At 38.8% G+C, this 24,132-nt stretch overlaps 2 protein-coding genes across 2 annotated transcripts; both read left to right on the top strand.

Moving 5' to 3' along the window:
• The first annotated feature begins 306 nt into the window (after positions 1 to 306).
• Positions 307 to 7,000, top strand: ZFAND1 (zinc finger AN1-type containing 1). Its single transcript, XM_053976818.1, has 8 exons — positions 307 to 394; positions 1,443 to 1,485; positions 2,741 to 2,780; positions 3,139 to 3,266; positions 3,352 to 3,443; positions 4,253 to 4,377; positions 6,207 to 6,362; positions 6,506 to 7,000. The coding sequence occupies exons 1-8, from the start codon at positions 340 to 342 to the stop codon at positions 6,674 to 6,676; spliced, it is 810 nt and encodes a 269-aa protein (XP_053832793.1). The 5' UTR covers positions 307 to 339; the 3' UTR covers positions 6,677 to 7,000.
• A 3,438-nt stretch (positions 7,001 to 10,438) lies between these two features.
• Positions 10,439 to 20,424, top strand: IMPA1 (inositol monophosphatase 1). Its single transcript, XM_053976807.1, has 8 exons — positions 10,439 to 10,733; positions 12,081 to 12,214; positions 14,132 to 14,236; positions 15,503 to 15,548; positions 15,692 to 15,800; positions 16,517 to 16,625; positions 18,053 to 18,204; positions 18,633 to 20,424. The coding sequence occupies exons 1-8, from the start codon at positions 10,671 to 10,673 to the stop codon at positions 18,749 to 18,751; spliced, it is 837 nt and encodes a 278-aa protein (XP_053832782.1). The 5' UTR covers positions 10,439 to 10,670; the 3' UTR covers positions 18,752 to 20,424.
• Positions 20,425 to 24,132: the final 3,708 nt, after the last annotated feature.

Here is a 24,132-nt window from a genome sequence, read left to right as displayed (position 1 = left end):
ACGACGCAAATAGCGACACAAATCATGCCTTTTTTCCCTTTGAAATAGCGCGAGGCGCACCAGCCGCTGCTCTGGGCCCACTGAAGGCTAAGGCTTGGGCCGACACGGGCTGCTCAGAGCAGGTTACCCTGAGTCCAGTGATGCAGCCGGTCCCGCCGGCATCCCCGCCGCTCCTAGCCCGCGGGGCGGGCTCAAGCTCAGGCTCAGCCCAGCGCGGGCGGGTCCCCACCGACTCTGGCCCCGCCTCTGCCCAGCCCGCCCCGGGGCGGGTCCCGCCGGCCCCTCCGCAGCGTCACCGTGCCCGCCCCGCCGCTTCTCCGCCTCCTGCGTGGCGCCGACATGGCGGAGCTGGAGGTGGGGCAGCACTGCGGGGTGCCCGAGTGCCGCCAGCTCGGTGAGGGGGAGCGCGACGGGTCCCGGCGGAGACGGGGATGGTGGGCCGGGAACGGTGCGGGGTTGCGAGCGGTGTCCCCCCGATCGGGGAGTCCTCTGTGCTGCTGCAGCCCTGCATAGTCCAGTGCCAGCGCCTGTCACCTCGGTTGTGTCGCTGGGTGGTTAATAGCCCGCTTGCCCCTTCCTCACACTTGCTGCCGTCAGTGATCTCGGAGAGTGTGACTGGAAGTGTAAGCTCTCAGAAAGAAGCAGCAGAACCGCCTGTACAGAAAGCTTTCTGAGGGACCACTCAGATGAAGGGATCGAGATGATCGTGACCTGAGTTGTGTGGTCCAGTTGCGTGGTGGTCTGTCAGCATAAAATCCGAAGGATGGAGAAGCAGAGTAGTGGGCTGGACGTGGCATTTGCTGCCATTAATGATGTGGTGGAGTTCAGCAGACGGTGAAGTGATTTTATGTGTAAGAATTTATGTAGGCATAAATTCTTACACATAGGCAGGGGATGTGTAGAGAGTCTTAGGAAGTGTGTGCAATTTTAATCACCCAAGGACAGTATGTATGATACGATGTGAAGAAGGGGCAGGATCATTATGACCGTCCAGTGGAGGAGATACTCTCCCTTCCAAAGAGCCAGCATCTCCTCCAGTTGGCAGCCCATTAAAAAAAATGTAAATTCTCCACTCTCAGTAAATAGTGTTCTGAGTGGTCTCACAATAAATTCAGTTTTTAACATAACTAGTAATTTTGATAGCTAGCCATATCTTCCAATGTCATAGCTTGATATTGCAAAAAAAAATTGAATTTAAAGCCTAATTCCAGCTTCTGGAATGTATATAAGTATAATTTACCTGCTCATATGTTTTTCTGTAATACTAATAAGGGGAGTTAACAAAAGCCATTTCTAGCTAAAGTGTAGATGCAGTTGCTAAGTAACCTAGCCTACCCTGTGATGTTGGTAAGCAAAAGTTAATCATGTGAAAATTAAGCCATAAACTATTAACAAAGCAACAACCATGTTGTCTTAACTGAAAACAAATCTCTTTATTTCAGATTTTCTTCCCTTTGTATGTGATGGCTGTTCAGGTATCTTTTGGTAAGTTCACAGAATCACATAGTATCTCAGGTTGAAAGGGTCCCACAAGAGTCAACAAGTCCACCTCCCTACAACTCCCTACTCCTCACAGGATTAAAACTAAAGCATATGACTAAGCGTCATTCAGACAATCCTTGAACTCCCAACAGGCTTGGTGCCATGACCATTCCTTGGGGAGCCTGTTCCACTGCCCAACCACCCTCTCTAAGAATCTTTTCCTAATGTTCAACCTGAACTTCTCATTACACAGCTTCTTTCCATTTTCTCATGTTGTATGCTGGTCACCAGGATTTCCTCATCCCAAATGAAGAATCCTGCACTTGCTCTCATTAAATTTCATACAGTTGGTGACTGCCCAACTCTCCAGTCTATCAAGAATCTCTCTGTGTGACTTCTCCACCCTCAAGAGAATTGACAGCTTTTCCTGGTTTACAGTGGTTGGCAACCATAACATGTATCCAGATAATTTATAAAAATATTAAAGAGCACTGGCACTAAAATGGAGCCCTGGGGAGCTCCAGTGTCCACCAGATTGAAGCAATTGCATTAACTGTGACTCTCTGAGCCCAAACCATCAGCCAGTTGCTCACCCATCATACTACAGACTTGTCTAGTTGTGTGCTGGACCTTGTGTCCAGAAGAACAGTCTGAGAGACAGTGTCAAAAGCTTTGCTAAAATGCAAACCACCACATCTGCTGGCTTCCCAGTGTCAACTGAATGGATGACCTTGTCACAAAGCTGATTATATTTTCTTCTTGGAAAAAATGTTGAGGTTTCTTGCAAGGTTGAAATCAGGTCCTCCACTTTGATTTACACTTCAGATTAGCAGAGGGCAGCTGAGAGAAACTCGGAGATTAGGGCAAATTTCACTTCTAACATATCAGAAGCTTCCAGGGGATTTCTGCCATTATGGAAGAAGTTTGATAATCCATTAAAACAGACAAGCAGTCTGTTTTTTCAGTTTATTTGAACTGAACTCTTACACATGCTAATGTCTTCATTCTCTTGAAATGGTTTGTTTATTTTGAAGCATAACTTCCAAAAGCCAAATGTTTTACATTCTGACAAAGAATATGATCTATCCAAGAAGTGAAATGCATAGGATAGAACAAACTTTGGAGAAGCTTCATTATCTAATTGAATTTTTCCATGATAAAACTTGTCAGATTACTCTTTAAACACTTAAATGTTTTCACATGTAAGTTTTTTTCCTGGAACGTTGATAACAGTGTGATATTTTCTTTTTCCGCAAAGCCTTCAGCACAGGAGCCGGGATGCTCATGGGTGTTCTGAGGTAATCTAATAATATATGACAGCCTTAAATTAAAATTCCATGCAACTTAGCTCTGTGTTTTCAGACTAGATGAATGCATATGGTATATAAGTATGAATTATTTAACTGAGACTAAAAGGCTTGAAAAAAATGAATCTACTCTTTTTCTTCTTGTCAGAAGTAAATTGACTTTGAGTAGGATGACAGTTCTTCTTCAACCTCTGAGCTAAACATAACCAGAGCAAAAGTAGGAGAGAATAGCTGGGCCAGGTTTGCCCATAGAATGGAGAGATCGCACAGATCTTTGAGAAAGCTGGGTTGGTAACTTATATCTATAGTATCTGTTTATTTACACAAAATATTTTGTTTGTACTCCTAGGTGAATGTAAGAAACAGTTCTGTGAAACCTGATCAGCACAGATCTTACCCATGCTCATACAAGGACTGCAATGGAAAGGAGCTTTTGCCAGTGTTATGTCCTTACTGTGGAAAACATTTTTGTCTCAGGTGAGTGGAGCAGAGTGTTTAAACATCAATATTCATTCACTAATGTATGGAAAACGCAATAGAAGTTTTACTTTGTTGTTTACAGACATCGTCATCAATCAGACCATGAATGTGAGAAGCTGGACACACCGAAACCTCGAATGGCTGCCACTCAGCAGCTTGTTCAAGATATTATAGGCAAGCACAGAGGCACATATATTCTTTTTCTTATATATTTTTCAGAACACTATTTGAGTTTCTGACTTCCTTTGAGGGGTCAGGTTTGACCAAATAAGAAAAAAGCATGGGAGTTCCTTGGTTGAGTAGCCCTAAACTTACATGTCAACATTTAATACTGTTCATCTAAACTGAGCCAAAACAACAGTACAAGAAGAATCTCTAAAGATTAAATAGGGTGCAGGTTGCTTTCAGAATTATTGTCTTGTTGTCATTCTACAAGTACTATACTATAATGAATTGTACCTAGCTATTATTATTTATGTATTAATCCACGTGCAAACAATGCAGTTGTGTTGGATGTGCATGTCAATCTGCTGGGATCACACCTACACAATCAAGATGCCCAGAAAAGTCTGACTCTACCATGTAATGTTTTGCAGGTTTTAAACAAGCTCTAGGATGGGAAAGAGAATAAACAGGCAAGAGAATAAAGCACTGCCCAGCTGGACAGTGGGGTTATGTGTAGAAAGGAGGACCTGAAATGTTGCCATATGAACGCTGTGATGGCCACAGGTGTCGAAACTTCAGAATTTGTATCTATTTGGCTTTTGTAGCCTGTGTTTACATGGTGATAATGCTCATCTACCTTTCAATGTAAAGGAATTCTGCTAGAACAAAAAAATGCTGATACATGACTTTGGGAAAATATGAACAGACACAAAAAGGGATGGGATCCTGGGCAATATAATGAGACCCAACAGACTAAGTGGGTCTATGTCATGAAATGGTCAGAATGATGACACTAACAGGAATAATATTGTTCTCAGATTCTAAAAAGAGTGATGAAGTGAAAAGCAAAAAACGTAAAGGAGCCAAAAACAGTGAGACAGCAGCAAAAGTGGCATTAATGAAACTGAAAATGCATGCATGTGGGGACAAGTCCTTGCCTCAGGTCAGTGATGTTTGTTTTCAATAATTGAATTCTCAAAGGAACTGAAGATTTCTAAATTGTTTGATCTTCATTGAATTCCCTCAGCTTGATTTTGGATTTAATTTTGCAAGACCACAACCCCTTAAATGTACATTTCAGCCTGGTACCCAAAAATAGTCTCACTAGTCTTATGTCTGTTATAAGATGTCTGTGTGGAGTTTGGAGCAGTGGAATTAAATTCTATTACTTCATAGCAGAAATGTGTTTGCCTGCCACATGGCTGTCACATAGCACTGCAGGGATAAATGGGGTCTTTTGGGGATTCTTGGCAGAAAGATGAGAGCACTAAGTTTATCAAATCTTATTATTTTAGCAAGTCTAATGATCAACAGAGCATAGAATTTCATTATTAGACTAGAACAGGATTTCTAGAATCGCTGTAGCACAATTCTATAAGTAGTGCAGCACAGAATTTTATAGCACCTCTTAGCTTGTTGTTCATAAACTGGACCCTTTTTGCAGATAGCATCAAATCTTAATACTTGGCTAGCAATATCAATATTTCAGATCATCTAGCCCTGAAACATGCAATTGCTTGGTTTTCCCACCAAGACTGAATTCATATGTTGGGGCATTGCAGTGGACAATGTAAGTCCTATCATAAGAATGTGCCTTAAGTGTTTGAGCTTGCTAATTTTGAGGGTGTAGAGGGATGAGTATGCCAATTGGGATTGGTACCAAGATGTTTCAGGTGCAGATTCAACTACTCACCCAGAATTAGCATCTGAAAATTGAGGGTGTTGTATATACAAAACCATTTGTATTTGTAAAAAACCCATGTGAGAAATGATTTTCATAAACTGCATAACACAATTATCATCCCATTTGTGAAACAGGGAAGAAGGAGGTACAGATAGCAGTCAGTACAATACAGTGGGTATTGTGATCATCTTTTTACAGCTGAGGTTTCTACGAAGGTAAAGTGATGATTCCTTGAGCATACTCCAGGTTTGTTCGGGCCAAAAAAAATCTATCCAAGTTTCACTCATTTCCTGAAATGATAAGAAATTACCCATTCTTGGGAATTATCCAAATGTCTGTGAAGGTAAATACAGTCCCCATCTAGAAACAGTTTTTCATGTGCCCTTTATTTTGGGAGTTAGTAAAGGGACAGACAGGTATTTTAAACTTCATAAGGGTAGTAGTTAATAAGAACATTGTCACCCTGAAAAAAGAGAAGGTCTGACAGTAGGGGGTTTATTAGACATTTTACTGGTTGGAGAGCAGGAAAATGAGCTTCTTCCACTGGGCATCTGATAGGTGTCTACTGGTTATTTTAAACATCAACCAGCTTTAAGTAGGGCTTTACCCCATTTTCCCATAAGGAAACTTTGCCCTAAAGCTCATTTTAGTGGACCATTCAATTTCTTGACTGCACCATTGCTTTGAGGACATGTGGAACACGCAGGCAACTCCATGATTGTCCTACAATTCCTGGATTTTTTCTTTTTCTTTTTCATGAATGTCATTGTCAGACTGCACAGCAGAGGGCATGGGAGTGTCAGCAAACTGTTGATTAAATCCTGCCGGAGTGGTAAGACCATCAACTTTACCACAAGCAGAAGCTTTCCTTAAGCCTTCCTTATTTTATCTCCAGTACAGGTGTAAAACCACCCCTCGGGTGCTCAAGGGAGAATTCCAACATAATTAATTTGCCAAGTGAATCAGGAGGCTTATTTCCTGCCCACAATTCATTTGGTCCCCAGAAAAGATGACATCCTCTGTGAGGCCTTGGCATTGTGTCTTCATCAATTGTTTTAATTTTTGTCTTATTTTTCATGTTTTTCTAGACAGAAAGAATTTACTTTCAAGTATTTTTACCAAAAGGGAACAAAGAGAAAAGCAAACCCATGTTCTTTTGCAGTAAGTGGAGTATTGGCAAAGTAGTGGATTTTGCAGCTTCCTTAGCAAGCCTTAAAAATGACAACAACAAATCAACATCCCAGGTAAGTCAGCAATAACAAACATTTTCCAGGTTTTTGCGTTTTGGTTTTAGTTTTTCTTTAGCCTTTTGTGCCTCTCCCACCCCACTTCTTCCATCTTGGATAGACAAATCTTGGTGTTAATTTCTGTCCTATTTGTCTTACAGAAACTGAGATTATGCCATACTGCCTCTGGAGAAGCCTTGCCATTTGAGCACACACTGGAAACATGGCTATCTGATAAAGACTATCCACTGTACAATGGAGGAAATATTATTCTGGAGTATCTTGATAATGATGTTCTATTTATAGAAGACACAGAATCCTATTTTAGTTAGTCAATAAATTTTCACAAACAAAAAAACCCCAGTATTTTTAGAAGCATGGTATTAAAGCAAGTTTTCTTTTTAAATTACTGGTATGCCAGAATCTGTCTTCCATTGCGAAGATGCAATTCCCATCAATTTCTCAGTTGCTTGACTGATAGAAGAACTATGTCCTGAAAGGAAAATTACAATAACTAATATTGCAGATATTCATATTCTAGAATAAATTCTTGCTCTATTGAGATGTATAATATCAAGAATTTTTTCTTAAATTTGGTATTTATTTTTGTATAAGTGGTGGGGACAGTATGTCTTCATAAATAATGAAAACGTAAACTTGCAGTATGACAGTTTTCTGAAGGAAAGAAACATATTACGCTAATGCGGCATCTTTTCTACATCTACACGAACAGCTTTGATTGCATTTGGAAACCAGCACTATCCATACACCGGCTTCACGTTTTCTTGTAATAGTTTAATGACATTTAGGAGGAAAGCTTTATGAAGCAAAAGAAAATTCACTCAGGTGTCTTCCTGATTGTAAATCTTATTGTGTGATTAGGTGGGGGATAAAAGATCTCAGCCTGTCACTTATTTTGCTTTACAGTACTCTTTACTGTAGTTTTAACATGACTTAGGTACGAATAAATTACTTCACTGGATGTGATGGGGATATCACGCAAAGGAAGGTGTTTTTGGTTTCCATGAAGGAAAGGGTTTTCAGTGCCTGGATATATTGGAAATCTTTGTCTCCTGTCAGTGGAAAGTACAGGAGCATTTTTCTGCTTTCCCCTGCTGGTCTCTCCAGTTGTTATCTTACTTTCCAGTACAAGAGGAATAGTTCCCTTTTCCCTTGTTACTTACTTTCCTCCCTTTCATCTGCAATTGTCTATTATTCTTTCTTTTTATCTTAGGCTGCTGTGGTACAGAATATGCAGTAAGAACCCAACCAGCATTATGGAACCAGTGAGCTGGGAAGAGCCTTAAACAGAACATTTTTCCCACCCTGTTTCTACAAAAGCAAGTGAAAAATGTTTTTGTGCAACAGGGTCATCTCCCTTTTATTTTAGCAGAAAATCTTCTGCTAAATCTTCCAAGAGTTTTTTACTTACACCCTTCCTCCTGCCCCTGATTTTTCTGCCTTAGCATTTGCAGGTAAAATAATTGAAATAAAACTTTTTTGGGGATAAAGAGAAGATAGACTTGGAATGCAAGAAGTAAATCTTTGGGGTGACCTCAAAGGTTTTACCAGCCTGGTTGCTTTCATCAATTGCCAGTAATGGATAAGGGCTATCAGCCTGTAAATGACAGTACAAACATGGCAAGTCACAGTTGATAAGACTCCAAAAAGTTTTCACTATCATCTTATTCCAGGATGTGTCTAGGATTGTACACAGAAGCTCATTCCAGGTAATTTTCAGAAACTGAGAAGCAAAACCAAATTAGTCTGACAGATAAATAATTGAGAAGAGATGAAAACTCCACCCTAATCAGTGGTACTAGGAACAAAAGCAGAAACTTTTCCAGACCTCTAGGATCTTGCATAGGTTAGAACTGCTCTCATTTTACCTGTTTAGATTCCAACATATCTTTACTTAGCATTCTGTTTTGTTTTGTTTTTTTTAAACTCATTATCTTAGCACATTTTCATACAGAAAGTTCAACAACTGCATTTGAAAAAAAAAACCAAAAGACTTCGGAGGAGTCAGTTCGTATTTGAAACCACTGTTAATTTTACAGGCCTGTGCTTAGAAGATGCTGAATTGTTTCACTTCTAAGTTAATAAACAAAACTTTAACCTCTACTAGATGCAAAAAAATGTATGTAAAGTTATGCAAGCAAGAAAAGGAATTTATCAAAAGAAATACTTCCTGATTTTACAACAAACAGTGCTTTCAGCCAAACTACAAAATAGGTGAATATCAAGCGTTTTAGTTGTTCTAGCTGTAATTTTAGAGAATGCACGAGGTCAAGGATTTACAAACATTTTATGAGATGCTGTGGTAGCAGCTCCTGGCCTTGTTCCAGTTCAAACATTGCTGCAAGGTTGCCTGGCATGTGTTTGTAACATATGCAACAGTATGGAAAGGGTTTTATTAACACCAAGAGTTCGATTCTGCTTGGATCCGTGACGTGTTAGATTGGTTGGGCAATGCTGTACTAAACAAGAAATAATATATCACACTAAGAAAGCAAACAGTAATTTCTCATACTTTTATTTTCACAATTTTCTGTTTCTGTGTCTGTTTTGGAAAAGTATTCACCCTGGGGTGTGATCAATCTGGTTTGCAGACTTTTCTATCAATATGTCACCTCTGTTCATCCAGTTTATCAGGTGACACATAAAAATACACCTTGCAGCTTACTTTTCCTCCCAGTAGCCTCATATATAAAATACAAAATTTCATTTCAGCTGGAATAGAAATTGTGTTTTGGATTAGGAAAATTCTTATACTTGTTAGGAGAGAACTTCAGGCATTCCTGTTTTACTTCTACTGATTTTAAGGTGAATGCAGAATTTGAAATCTGTAAAACCCTTGCTGTAATGTTAAGTATACATTAATGACGTCAAAAAAGCCATTTTTCATAACACTCATGCAGTCCTATATAGATTGTACTGGGGCATGTTCAGCTGCTTGCCTCAACAAAAACTGATCTGAGCCAAAGTGTCTCTTTCAGTGGTCTGTGTGCTTTTGGTAAAACTCGATTGCAGTAAAGAATGATTTGCAAAATAATCGATAAAAACACAACTTATCATCTCTGTAGTTCTTTAATGATTGTGAATATTTTTAAAAACAAGCTTATTCTTGTTTATGAGGTGGGAAGGACGAAATGTGGAATTGCACAGTGACTTGCCCCACACAACAGATTCAGTGAGAGTGGAAACTGTTTTTCAGTGATGTGGAAAGGACAAAAGTAACCCCCTTTGGCCTAGCTGTGCATTAAGTTGGCATTGGGGCAGTAGGGTAAGACTGCTTCTTTTGGTGTGGTAGACATTTCATGATTACTTTAAGCGTCAAGCAAATTGCAACCCTTGCCCTGTTTAGCCAATTACCATTTTGCATAGGACAGTGAGTTACATCAGTGGCAATTTGTGAGGACAAAACAAGCCCTCAGTGTTTTGCCTTTACCAGATGACAGAAAAATAGGCTCAAAAGACCACAGGGGAAAAAAAATGAAACCAGTATCAGTCAGGCTTGGCCAGTTTTTTCTTCTGTATGATTTTAATTAATACTGAAGATGCATCAGTTGCACTGCAAATTGCTTTCAAAAACCGTTGAATCTGTGAACTCGCCCTCCATGAGCGTTCTGAGGCACTGACAGAGGTTTCCCAAAGACGATGTAGATGCCCCACCCCTGGAAGGGAGCAAGGCTCAGCTGGATGGGGCTCTGAACAACCGGCTCTAGTGGAAGGCATCCCTGGCCACGGCACAGGGGTTGCTTATGATCTTTAAAGCTCCTTCCAACCCAAACCATCCTTTCAATTCTATGATAAACTTCAATCGCGTGCTCCATGGGAGAGCATTTCCGGTATCTCCGCCGTGCCACGTCCGATTACTAACGAGAAGTGGACATCCAAGCCCCATTTCAACACTTCCCCGGTGAATTCTGACAGCGCCGCCGCCGAGGCGGCCGCGCCCGGCCCCGGGCTCCCTCACACGCAGGCGCGCGCGCCACCGAGCGGCGGCGGAGGAGGCGGGCTCGCGGCCTCGCGCGCGGCGCCTGCGCCTGGGCGGGAGCGGCGGCGGCGGAGGCGGAGGTGAGTGCGGCGCGCGCCGCAGCCGCCATTTCGGGCGCCGTGAGGGGGCTGCGCGTCCTGCAGCCCGGGGCGGGGCGTGCGCTCAGCCTGTTTCCTCATTTGAACAGTACTTAAACCAGGGGAAGGAAAAAACTTCGAATTTGTAAAAAAAAAAAAAAAAAAAAAAAGAAAAAAAAGGAAGAAAACAAGGAATAATAATTTTTGGCATTAATCTCTCCTCTTGCTAGGCTCTTTATCTCGGGAAAGATGGCAGATCCCTGGCAAGAATGTATGGATTATGCAGTTGGTTTAGCAAGGAAAGCTGGGGAGGTATGTATAAGCTCTTTATAAATAATGAGGTGATTTATTGAGTCTAATATGTATATAACTTTTGAAGGAGGCTGGTGTTGGAATTTCTTTTGAAGAGTGTTTTGTCAAAAATCTAAATGGGCAGAACAGTTCGTGATGTTCAAGTGCAAGATGAGAGTGGCTTTTCTGTTTGAAACTCGGTTAACTTAAGAAAACAACTGTGCACTTTTCCTTGTCTTGGAGTCCAATTAAAGACTAATGAGTAACTTGTTCCTTAAGTTTTATTTAAAAAATAAAATTCAGAATTGTGGTTATCAAAGAGCATCTCGATTTTCACCCTTAAACTACTCTTGTCTGCCGCACTTGTCTGCCTTATTATTTTACCACCTGAAAGCTGGTGACAGTCTTTTCTTGTGAACACGTCAGTCAGCTTTGTACAGAGGCTTGTTGATGGCACTCAATACCATATTGTGTTCTCTCCATCCTTGGAAGTGTTCAAGGCCAGGCTGGACCAAGCTCTAAGTCTGGTCTAGTGACCTAAGTCTAGTGACCGGACTTAGGTGTCCATGCCCATGGCAGGAGAGCTGGAGCTAGATGGTCTTTTAAGTTCCTTCCAACCAAAACCGATCTATGATTGCTTCTCTTCATGAAGACTGCTTTGCTTCTGAAAATAAGAACCATCCCTTACAGTGGTGATGTTTTGCCATATGAGGTTTAAGATGGCTTAGAACAAGAAAAATTTTGTACATCTCGTCAAAGCCTCAGCACGAGTGGTTACCAAATGTTTTGGTTCTTAGTAGTTCTTAGTACATTTGAAGGCTGTGTCAGCCAGTCAAGATGGCACATGTAATAATTCTGTCCCCTGGAGCTGCAAAGCCTGTGGAACATTTTCTCTGCAACAGCCTCATTAAAGTCTTCCCTCAGAAAATCTTTCTGAGTTACAGTAAAATAATTCTGTGGGCTGTGAGGCATGGGTTCTTACTTAAGCTGATACTGATAGTTTTAAGATCATAAATGCAGGGTCTGGCTAAAAATACCTGACTTGAGCTCAGTGTTAGGTGTTTTATTCAACTCTGGTATTTAAATTTATGAATCTAAAACTTGTCCTTACAAAATGGACTCCAGTCTCATCTACCTGGAGATCTTCCTTTTGTACTTAGGTTTAAAGCCATGTAAAACTTTGTACTTTGTAGGGACTAGAGATGTAATTTCTAGCTCCTGCAGTTAAATCCAGTTATGTCACTGCTTGTGTTTTGTGTACAGTACAGAAAATGACCGTAAAAATTATGCTTAAGTATTTTTGAAAACTAATATTTCCCATATTGTTAACAGTGAAAGATTTTTTCCTATTTGTTTTTGTTTCAACAGATAATCCGTGGAGCACTCAAAGAAGAAATATCTGTTATGACTAAAAGTTCACCTGTAGATCTAGTGACAGAAACTGATCAAAAAGTAGAAAACTTCATTATTTCTTTGATAAAAGAAAAGTATCCTTCTCACAGGTATGGCTTGTATGCTTTTGACAGAAGAAAAATGGAAAGTTTATGATTTTCCGTGATAAAGTTTTATTACAACTGGCATGCTGGCAAGTTGTAGCATTACCTTCAATAAGTTAAGTATTTTAGAATAGTAGTGGGTTGAAGTTTTGCCCAGGGCTGTAGCAGCAAAATGAAGTGTCCCCAGGTCTGCTGACATGAGACAAAACTTAGGCTGCAAGTCAGTTCCAGTTGAGCCAACTGTAATAAACGTCCTGGTTGTTGTGTGGGAAAGTCAAAGGTAGCCCCAGGAGACCTGGAACCCAAATTTCTTGTCTGCTTTTGAAACTAGAGTGCCTTTGCTCTCTGTGTTGGATGAGTCCTGTGGAACTGAGTGTGCCTTTGGCAAATCTCATACAGTTTTGCAACATAAAACATCCTTTAAAAGAAGAGAGGATCTTCTGCATAACAGAAAGACTGCCATATAAAATACTGGTTTTCTTAATTGCTCTTCCCCTTTTTTCCCCTTCTTCAGTCCCTGTCTATAACCCTGTCCCCCACCCCCTGAGAAATGTATTCTTGAATGATGATCTGTATGCATTTTGCTTACATGTCTGTCTTTAGAATTTTAACATAATGGCTCAAGTTTAATACACTTTCCTTAAAGTCAGTTTGCTATTTTTTTCTCTCATTTTCTTGGAGATTTTGTTATTGTAGCTGTGTATGTGAAATGTCAGAAATCTATATAGAACTGGAACAACTGAGGTAGTGCAAAGGTTCAGTAACCAAATTTGTATAAGCATGCAGACTTGTGGAATGACCTTGAAATAACAGTTTCTGTGACATTGATAAGCATTTCAGAATATATTAGCTTCTTTTTATTTTAGGTAACCAGTGTCACGTTAGACATAATGGTGCTGAACTTTGTAGTGAATTACTCATACACCTATATTCAGTCTCGTTTTTCTGAAGGGCTGCTGCTTTTTGGAAACATGCTGTTTCTCTCTGATTAGTCATCTTCACTTCTGTAGTTAATCATAAAACTCCCAGTCAATATTAAAGAGACCTCATTTGTTTCCTCACGGCAGTTATTTTACATGTTTTTGGAGGAAAGCATGTGTTTGCTGCAAAGTTTTCATAGGTTGAGTAATGTGTGATAAATTGTGACAACCTGCAAAAGGCTTCAAAGAGAATTCCTCCCACTTAGACTCATTCTGATAATTTTGCAGTCTAAAACACTTTCCTGAGCAGCAAAACTTAATAAATTTGGGGTGCTGTGGCACTATGGGTCCTGGGGTTTAGTACTGTGGCTGAGCATGCACTCACCCATCTTCTTCAGCAACTCTGGTTTGAATTTCATCTCTTTACCATGTTACCATTTTGTCATGCTTGTAAAACTAAAGTTTTGAAATTAACAACTTCCTGTCATATTTGGGTTGAAATCGGTCTTCAAATTTAACAGTTGCTGCAGGGTTCTAACCAGGTACGTAAGACCACAGAGGTTTCTTCACTGAAAACACAAGCTACAAAATAATGTTGTATAGCACAAATAAGCTGAAAGGTGTGAATAGATGTAGGTATTCTGAACAAAATTTGATGATGCTGTTACTGGAAAAAAGTTATGAAAACGTCAGTGTTCTGAATGCTAAATTCTGGTATTATTCTAGTATATTGTGAGTGCTAAATTCTGGTATTGTTTCTATGTTGAAACATAAAATTCTTTTCCCCGCGTATTGTGCTTATCCTTGACATCATAAATATGCATGCGAGCTTGGTCAGATATCGTTGGTGCTTTCTGGATAAATACTGTATGTCTCAGCTTTTTGTGTATGATCACTGGTACTCAAAGCTTCATCTCACTTTTAAGAATTTCAATGTCAAGGACAATGTTGTAATTCAGACATTTTAAATAATTTCTGTCTTTTAAATGTGTTTCTACTGTAGCTTTATTGGTGAAGAATCTGTTGCAGCTGGAGAGGGCAGCATTCTGACAGATAACCCCACATGGATTATAGACCCTATTGATGGAACTACCAACTTTGTACACAGGTCCACTTTTCATTTTTTTATGTTGGCAACCTCAACTGATTACCCTTTTTCTTTCTCCAGTTCCATGAAAGTAAGGTTGTTTCTAATTTTTGAACTGCTTTAAAAAAGATACTATGAACTTGTTAATAGTTACAAATTGCTACTTATTGAGAGCCATTGGGCAGTCTTTACAAGCATTTTAATATTCCTGTGAGTATTGTAATATTCTTGCTCTGTTACCTACATTAGTTGTTCCATACGAGGTCTGTATTATATAGCAGGGTTCAGCAGCCTTTGGCATGGATTTCAAAGATAGATGGGCACATTTCAACAGGAACAGGATTCAGAATGAGAAGTTGCAGCATCATCAGAAAGGGAATAACAGCTTCAGGTGCTGATTTCTAAGAAATTTCAAATCCATTGAGATCTAGGAGCCCCAGCTATGAAGGAAAGCAGGATATCACCAGTAGTTACCAATGGTATTTCACACCAAAATGAGGAGGGTACTTAAAAAGTAACACTGACAACCTATTCCTTACATCTTTTAAATGTGGTAGATTTTGGCGCTAGTGAGCTGTTCTGAGTCTGCTTGATTTCAGTTTTGAAATGACTGCTGCTATGTGCACAATGGTTTTCAAACACCTTCTGAATCCTGCTAAATAACATGTTCAGAAAGTTATAGGAAAATAACTCATTCTGCTGAATCTACAGGCTTAAAGTTGGTATTTTCTGCAGAAAGAATAAAAGCAAATGTCTAAGAATTGAAAAAAAAGTAAAAGTTAATTAATTGGTTGATTGCTTCAAACTTAGACTGAGATGCAATCCACCATGTCTTACATAGTCCCACTATCTTCACTCTTCCTGCATTCTTCAATATCTGTCTTTGTCGTGGCTTTGGTGGAGAAAGGGGAGGTGATGGGAGAGGTAACTTGGTTCTTTTTATGAGACCATTTTGACCAGCTTGCTCCTTCTGAGAAAGGTTAGTAGCATAGAGTTTTGTTTGCATTCTTTGGCTGTAAAAAACAGTCCCTAGGCTAGGAAGAGCTGTAACAGGAATGGCAGCCCCTAGTGGGTAGAAAACTTTGTGTTTCAAATGGCAGTCAGTGTTGTTGGCTCTATTTTCAGCCAAAATGTGCAAATTCCAGAAAACTCGGTTCTGTATAGTCCAAGTTTGTTTTTGAAATATACATTACATTTAACTGAACACTGTCTTTTATTAAGAGTAAGCATGGTAATAAAAGAAATTTAGTATCTCACCATAAATTAGTGAAATGTTTTGTTTTGTAGGTTTCCATTTGTGGCAGTTTCAATTGGCTTTGTTGTAAACAAAAAGGTATACTTTTTATTATTTAATATCTAACCAAATTCAAATTAATTGTTTGCTTCTACTTACAACTAAGTTCTGTAATTTCCTATTTCATTGGAAATAGGAAGAAAGGGAAAAACCCCTCAAGGTATTTTTCCTTTTTCTTGCAGATAGAGTTTGGAATTGTGTATAGTTGTATAGAAGACAAGATGTATACTGCCAGAAAAGGAAAAGGTGCATTTTGCAATGGTCAGAAACTTCAAGTATCGGGCCAAGAAGGTAAGCTGAACTGAGTAGCTTCTTTCTAGTAATTACCAGATTGCAAGAGAGACAAGAGAAATTTGGGACCTGGATATATTGGTATTTCTTAGCTCATAGTTTTGTTTTGCAAGACTTTCTTCGGCCATGGGCTGTTTAGTTTTGAGAAACACATTTTATGTTCTCTTTGATGCATATGATGTGATTTGTGCAAAATCAGGACTCAACAATTGAAGATTTTATTTCCCATATATTGTGGTTTTGTTAATTTGTTTCTTTGTTTTTAATTCCCTGTATGTCTGCAAACTGTTTGAGATTTTTCTTTAGAGTGAAACAAATCTGCCAAACAATTCAGCTTCTCACAGGTGTGACCTATTGGTTTAAGCCACTGCCACTCTTCTGTGCTTACAACCCTACATCACGTAAAATCCACGCTTCAAATAACATCTTCAAGTATCTCAAGACTGTTTTAATTTTTATAGCAATAGAATTCTATATAGTACTGGCATCGATTAATGTATATGCACAGTTGGAGCAGATCATGCTTCTTTCATTGTATTTTTTTTCTGCAATTTTCCAAATAATAACAGAGTTTTGTATGTTTGATATATGTACTATTTTATTAAGATACCTCACTTTTATTCATTCTTGTAAGAAAGCAATGAAGTAAACTCTGGTAGTTACTGTGACTATTTAAGTTGTGGTGTTGGAAGAGTGAGGTTTTGTTTCTTTTCCAGACATTACAAAATCCCTTTTAGTAACAGAATTGGGGTCAAATCGTGATCCAGAGGCTATAAAAATAATTCTTTCTAATATGGAAAGACTTCTCAGTATTCCTATTCATGGGTAAGATGCTTCCTATTTTTATATATATTTATATATACTGACAGTGGTAAATAGGATAATTTTTAGAAAACTTTCGTTGCAACACCTTAAATATGAAATATGATTTAAATGTTTTGTCTGGTACCTTCCACAGAGAAACTGTGTTTAACTTCTTCAAGCTGAGACATGCAGAAGAGAAGCCTAACAATCAGTGTTGAGAAGCAAAGCATATTCGGGCTTGCAGGACTACAAAGTGTTCTATTTTCTAGTTTAAAAAACTAAATACAATTTTCTGCCTTTTTTTTTTCCCCTAGATAAAACTGGATGAACAGAAGCTATATAACACTTCTTAATTTACTTTCCTTGTAGTAATGAAAATTGTTTTATATATATAAGACAAAAGTAGGTCTCCTTTCCTCTTTCAAAACCATACAATTTTAATTTGTCTGAGTAGTTTAAATTGTCCATAAACTGCTCTTATTTTGGTTGCATTCCCTGCATTTTCTCCTCCAGATGAGACAAGGTCTACATTTCCATAAACCATCTTGTATAAAGTTGGTTTCATAGACAGTTTTTCGTTACTCAGCCATATCCGTCTTTCTGATCTAACAAGTTTTATGCTAAGATTCTTAGGATTCTTGTTTTGACACTTAACATGTAGATTTTTTTCCTACTTTCAAAAAGTCTTCTGATGTTGTTAAATAATTTTGCTAAGATGTAAGTAGGAAATACATTTGAGATGTGTTGTGAGGTCAACTTAGCAAGTAAGTGTGACTTGTACAAAAAACTGCAGTTATTTCAATTAACAATAAACTGTACATTAAATTCTGACTGATAGCACCTAAACTATTGCAAGAAGCAACTTAACTCCAATCTCAAACTATTGTTTGCAAATAAAATGCCCAAGTACATTGACATTTCCAAAAGAAACTGGAATTGGTGACACGAGGGTTTGATGAAGTTTTCCAGATCAAATTTATGCTGTGTAATTTATTTTGTATGATTACTGTTAGAGGGTTTGGCAAGTCAGAGAAGTTTACTGAGCATCACCAGAGAAACTGAGAAAAAAAGAGTTTTCAGCACAGAAAAGTGTACACTCTCCTTGAATTCTGGTATTCAAAGAGCAGAATAGACTGTTACTGTTTCATGGGAAATTATCTTCCATCATATGTTTTAGTTTAAGAAATCATTTAAGATGTGTTTAAACAAAAATTTATTAACAGAATTTGTAAATGTAATTTCTAGAAATCTGCTGTATTTTGAATTCTTCAAGCTATTTAAGCAACACTTTGTTCCCATTTTTTTATGTTTCACTGCAGGGTTTCATCATGCTTGCTCTAGTTCAGTTCACTTCCATGATGACATTTCTGTATTCTGTGTTGTCTGTTACAGACACTATAACTTTTTTGCAAACTCCTTTCAGTTAAAACATCTTGTATTGCCTTTAGGATTAGAGCTGTTGGTACAGCAGCTGTGAACATGTGCCTTGTGGCAACAGGTGGAGCTGATGCTTATTATGAAATGGGGATTCACTGCTGGGATATGGCAGGCGCTGGAATCATTATTACTGAAGCTGGTGGAGTACTGCTGGATGTAACAGGTAAATACATGGGCCTGCATAATACTCTTTTGTCCTTTTAAATGGCTAATAGGGAGCAAAATGTAGCTGAAATGAGAAGGCAAAAAGTTCTTTTCAGTCCTCTTTCCAAGCTACCACTGCTGAGCAGTTCCCAACCCCTCAATAGATGAAGAACGGGTTAATTGTATGTTCTTAAGCAAGAAGACAACCTTTACTCCCTTGGCTGGCCTCCTGGAAAAGTGAAAAAAGACAGTAAACATACACTGAAGAGAATTTAAATGCAGGTCATACAGGATACCTGTGTGTTAAATGCATTTTTGTCCAGAGGAAAAGTTTTGTCCTAAATAATAATATATAATTTACATTCAATTTTTTCAGTGCTTATTTTCATACCAACTTTTAATTTTCTTCGTATATGAACTGGTTGCTTTGTTTGCTTTGCTTTCTAGGTGGACCATTTGATTTGATGTCTCGAAGAATAATTGCAGCAAGTAGTCGAGCTATCGGAGAGAGAATAGCCAAAGCACTTCAAGTAATTCCTCTGAGAAGAGATGATGCAACCAACTGAACGCCAAAGCTGCACCATAAATGTCCTTATCTAATGTTGTCTCATTTTCCCACATGGTGGTCTTCTACCTTGAATAGATGGTAGTCTTTCAGTACTGGTGTGGCTGCTAAGTAGGGCTTTGAGATTGAACAGCATTCTAAGTAAGCTTTAACTGTTGAGTATTTAATTTAACATCACAATTAGATAAAAATCTAGGAAAATAAGCAAAATATGCAACTAGTATTTTCAAGTTTTATACTATACTGGAACACATAGCAAGAGACTCTTTGATGTATAGATAAAGATCTCTAGTTCTGTAAGTGACAAAAAGAAAACCCACTCTCCTAACAGCACATCACCACATCTGATCCTGAACCCAAAAAGATGAAGGCATTACTGTTTATCCAGTCTTTCTCTATCTGGTCTCCAGTGCATCCATTTCCTTACCTCATTGCACTTTTTGTTGAGGTGGTTCACACATTTCCAAACCTGTTGGTTGCTTGTAGTTTTGGCTACAATTTAAAGCCTTTATTATTTATCTGTCATTGGTTTTGTAGTCATCATTCTACCTTTCCAGTGGTAGATGGACACAATCTCTTCTTTAGCCTCATATGTGGCCAGTACACTTGCAAATCCATTACAATTTTGAAAATAATAGTTATTGTGCCAGAAAATATATTCATCTTCCAGAATTAAGTTCTTAGCACACCTATCACCAAATGTACTTACTTGAAATTAAGATACAGTATGATTTGCATTTTGTTAACTTTGATTTGGTTTCAACATGGATGAGTGTGTTTCAAAGTCTAAGGCATCATTAAATCCAAGAGAGTTTTCAGTACTTCAGCTGGCAAAAAAAAAAAAAAAAGCCCATAGTCCATATTTTTTTCATAATTTTCTAATTTTCGTAAGCTACAAAAGCAATGACCAACCAGGACCAGGTTTCCATTGTGTTTTACTGAATGTACACAGAGGAAGATATATACCTGAACCTAAAGGGTTTATAAATTAAGAATTATTAGTGATTTAATTCTAGGTGTCAGTTGTTGTAAACTTTGAAAAGTATACCAGTTCTCTGCATTTTTGTATTTAAGATTGTTAAAGCTTCAGTGCACTGTTCATATAATTAATGCACTTTTAAAAAAAAGATGTCAGATCGGTTTCTAAACTGATTATTTTTTGTGTGTGTGTGTTTAAAAAGAAAGTTATCTCATTGTTTGTTTAGTTAAGACACAGCAGTGCTTTGGAAAACCTGACTTTTTGTACTGCTGTCCCACTATATTTACTTTGAAAAATGGTATATTGAAGTTTCATCAGATTGCATATTATGTCAGGTTTATATCAGTTAATTTTTGCAGATTTTTCAGAAACACTTAATTTTTAGATGTATCTAATGCCAGGTGACTAATGTTAACAAGGTCAGCCTCCTATTTAAAAGTCTTCCCAAAAAGCCAGACTTAAAATTACTTTTTAAATTCCTGTTGACATGGATGTAAACCTTTTGAGCATTTCACTGTAACTTTATTGCTGTACACAATATGTGTGGGATCATGGTTATTTTTGAAATGTCTTCTGTATCATTTCTGTGGCTTTTGTATAACAAAATCTGTATAACTTTATTTGTGAAATGGAGATATGTCTAAAAAGTACTTAAGATGGGAGAAGTTAGAAATAAATACACTTTAGGAGCAGTGGCTTTAGCTGTGCTTCCTTTCTTAGCATTCATCGGGTCCAGTGCTGTGACCCATCAAGCTGGATCTGTGGGCCTCAAACTGTCGGAGTTGAGTACCACTTCTTCTTGGCCTCTGATGTGCGCAGGTCATAAAGTGTTGTGCCTTTAGATATAGGATTATGGGTGCACCTCCAGTTGGGTTTTGGAGCGAATATTTCAACTTAATTCAATGAGATCGTGGTTCATTAATCATCTCCAACCTCAAATTTTAGACTCAAACTTTATGGGTTATCTTGCCAATCATTTGTGTTGGAGGTCTATCAGCTGTTTGAAGCATGGCTTTCTCATTGTTAGGTTTCCCAATAATGTTATCTGAGGAAAATCTTTTTATGATTTTCTTACCTTGGCCCTCTTCACTCTATTTGTGTTGGAAACTAGCCATTTTGCTAAGCATTATCTTCTCAGATACCTCTTCAATATGTGCCCACTTCTTTTGTCATGTGAAAGGACACTAAAATGTAATTATTAAGTTTAAAGACATCTTGTTTCTGATCTAGTCTGCAATTTTGACAAGTTTTTGTAATAAAACAGACAAGCTGAGATTGTTGTGTATTCAAAATGCTTTTGAGAGTTTATATATGAGGTAGTCCCTGTGTGATGAAAACTATAAGAGGTGTGGTTTTGTTGCTTTGAAAGATAAGAGTGGCAGAATTAATCCTCTTAGATTTTTTAAAAAAAATGTTAAGATAAAATTATATATTTACAAGATAGCTCTTGCTGGGCAATGAGACAATTGGGTAGGAAGGGCAGTTACCACAGATTGAACAGACAGACTGTCAAATTAAGGTAATGAATATTCCTCATGAAGGATCAAGTATACAGGAAACTGTTGCATAGGTTTTCAGTGAATAACGCAGGACTTCACCTGGAAAATTCCACTGTGGTTTGAACATCAGCTCTGAGTGAAGAACACTCAAAATTTACAGGTGCAAGAAGATCAAGTGGACAGAGTCAGCAGCTGGAACAAATGAAAAAAAATGTTATAAACTACTACTGGAAATTGAAGGACTATATGAGCAAATTCAACCGGTCCCTTTGCCTTTACTTTGAGAATTTAAATAGTAAACATTGCCATTACAGTTACTACAGAGCCTACTGCTCATCTTAACAAAGGTCTTCAGGGGACGGGACTGATTTTTAGCCTGAACCTAAAACAAGTAGTACTGCAAAACAGGTAATAGTGACTTCTAGCACTGCTGTGTATGCAGGAGCCTTCGTCTACTGTCCTGGCAGTGATCCATCACTGGCCCTCTCCATTTATTGATTTGCTGATAATTTGTGATTGTTTCCTGTGATGGTCTGCAGAGCTTTTCAAAGCAGAGTATTCCAGTAGATGCAACCCTGCAGAGCTCTTCCCAGTGTGAAATATTGCCATAGTCACAAAAGACTTCAGGCTCTTGTCCATCCCTCTTCAATAGTCCTGCAGAAAATCCCTCCTCTGCCCCTCCCCCCCTTATGGAATATGGACTATCCCTCATATCTGTGACCTAAAGCTGTGGTTTAATTTTGCCTAGTCTAATGTCCATGGGAACTCGGCATTCTGACTAGATATAAAATGTCACCTTGTGGCTGTGGTAATGAAGCATTTTAAATAAGGATCATGTCTTTCTTTTCCTGAGGTTCTTCCCATCCTCTCAAAGCCAGCTGCTGATTCAATTATTTTCATTACCTGTGAGGGAGGTAATTTATTCCTTCACCAGTCTGATCCAGTTGCTACAGGCTGGCAGGCAACTCTCAGCACACTGGTTTTGGATCTACAGCAGCTGGCATGGCTGACTTTATTTGCACAAACTCCAGGCATCACAAGGATGTCAGTGATGTGACACCTCAGGAGTGTCGGCCAGATCTCTTGGATGGCAAAATCTGTTCCATTTCTGGATTACTGCTTGTCCAGCACCAAGAGCAACAGTGAGTGGAGTCTGTCACATCATTCTCCAGTTTGTACGATGTTCACACAAAGATCTGCAGCTTCTTAAAGATCAGTGGGAGCTACTGAAATGTTCTCTGTGCCCATTATCTGCTGTCTGCCTGCTAAAACAACAGGGCAAAGAAAATCTGACACACTTCAAAGCCCTGTGCAGCATTTGGAACAAACAAATTGGAGGACTGCGCTCAGCCGAGAGCACATTATGGCACTGTATGAAAGAGGTACAAACTCCTGCCTGTTTGAGGAGGAGAATGGATTAAAGAATGCTCTCTTGCAAAGCAAAGCAGAGCTAAATTTCTAGCACAATTCAAGGTATTAAGATGTTATAAATAATGATGAGTGTGCATCCTGTTCCAGAAGCTCATAGGCCCTTTTGATGACTGATGCATTGCCTGCATACACTGTGGCATACTTACTCTTGGTTTGCACAATCCCAGTGATGATTTTTACACTGAGGTGATTCTCTCTATACAAAAGTTGCTTTAGTTGGGAATCGGGCTTTCTGTACTCCCATTAAAGTGGACGGAAAAGAGGAAGAAAATACAATAGTAATGGCTGTGCCACAGCACTGTAATTGTAAGCCAGCCTCCTCTTTCCACGCAGTGGAAGATTAAGGCTTACATTGTGTTATGTCACTCCTTATCTCAGCGGAGACTACGTTCACAACCATGTGAATCACTTTATTTAGAAGTGGTTGTACTGCAAATACTTGAGAAATCATTTCATAGGGGTTCTTCCTCAGCTTTCTGGGTTACATCTTCCTCTGTTGCTGCGCCGGGAGAGGTGGTTCCGTGCTCCTTATCCTGCCTGTGGACGCAGGCGGAGGGCGGTCTCGGGAAGATGCACAAACCCGCAGAGCCGCGCCCCTCAACGCTCCGGGCACAACACTAGATGGCAGCCGGAGCCAGGGAAACACCAGGAGGCCCAGGGCTCCTTTGCTTTAGAGACCATTCCCTTGCCCAAGCCTCCCTTCCACCCTCCTGCTCCCTGCAGTTATTGTTGGATAACTGAGAGCTATTCAGAAGAATTATGCCAAAATTTTTTTTTGAGGACTTTAGCTCTGTTTTTTTGTGACTTCAGAAGGAGTGTGAAACAGTACCTGTGCCACAGAGTTAATGTTCCCTCCTCTTCAATGTATGTTGTAGATTCTGGTATCAATCACAAAAGATCACAAATCTAAACTCTAAAATAAGATAAAAACATACAAGTCCTTAGATTATACTGCATTTAAGGCTGTAGTTAATTTCCTCTGTAGTTTTTGCTGTCATAAATTAGGACATGGCTTTTTAAAAACTTTTCTTTAAGCCTACCAGATAATCTTCTAGGCACAAATGTATTAATCTTGTATGCAGATACAGCCCTGAAACAACAACCCAGACACAAATAAGTAGATCTCTATGAGTTTTGATACAACTTCTTTATTTTCCAAAGAGAAAACAAGCTCAATATTTTGCCTCCAAATGTGTTGTGGTGATGTAAAGGAACAATAGTGTCTGTCTGCATTTTACCTGCATAATAGTATATTCAGACTATATTTTTCAGGATCTGCTCAAGCATGGACAGGTAACACATCTGCTTATTTCAAAGTTTCACTGGTCTCTCTGCTGCATCCTGTAAAAATTTTATTTGTATTTATGATCTTGCCTACTAAGGCAGTCTCCTAGATGTTAAGTACCAATGCATTGCTGACAAAAGGTTCACTGTTTATCTCAGTGTGGCTGTTGAGAGGTACTGCCTCCCACA

This window comes from Vidua macroura, chromosome 1, assembly GCF_024509145.1.
Source record: "Vidua macroura isolate BioBank_ID:100142 chromosome 1, ASM2450914v1, whole genome shotgun sequence".
Classification (NCBI taxonomy): domain Eukaryota; kingdom Metazoa; phylum Chordata; class Aves; order Passeriformes; family Viduidae; genus Vidua; species Vidua macroura.
The sequence above is the reverse complement of the archived record's forward strand: the minus strand, read 5'-3'. Positions and strand labels throughout refer to the sequence as shown.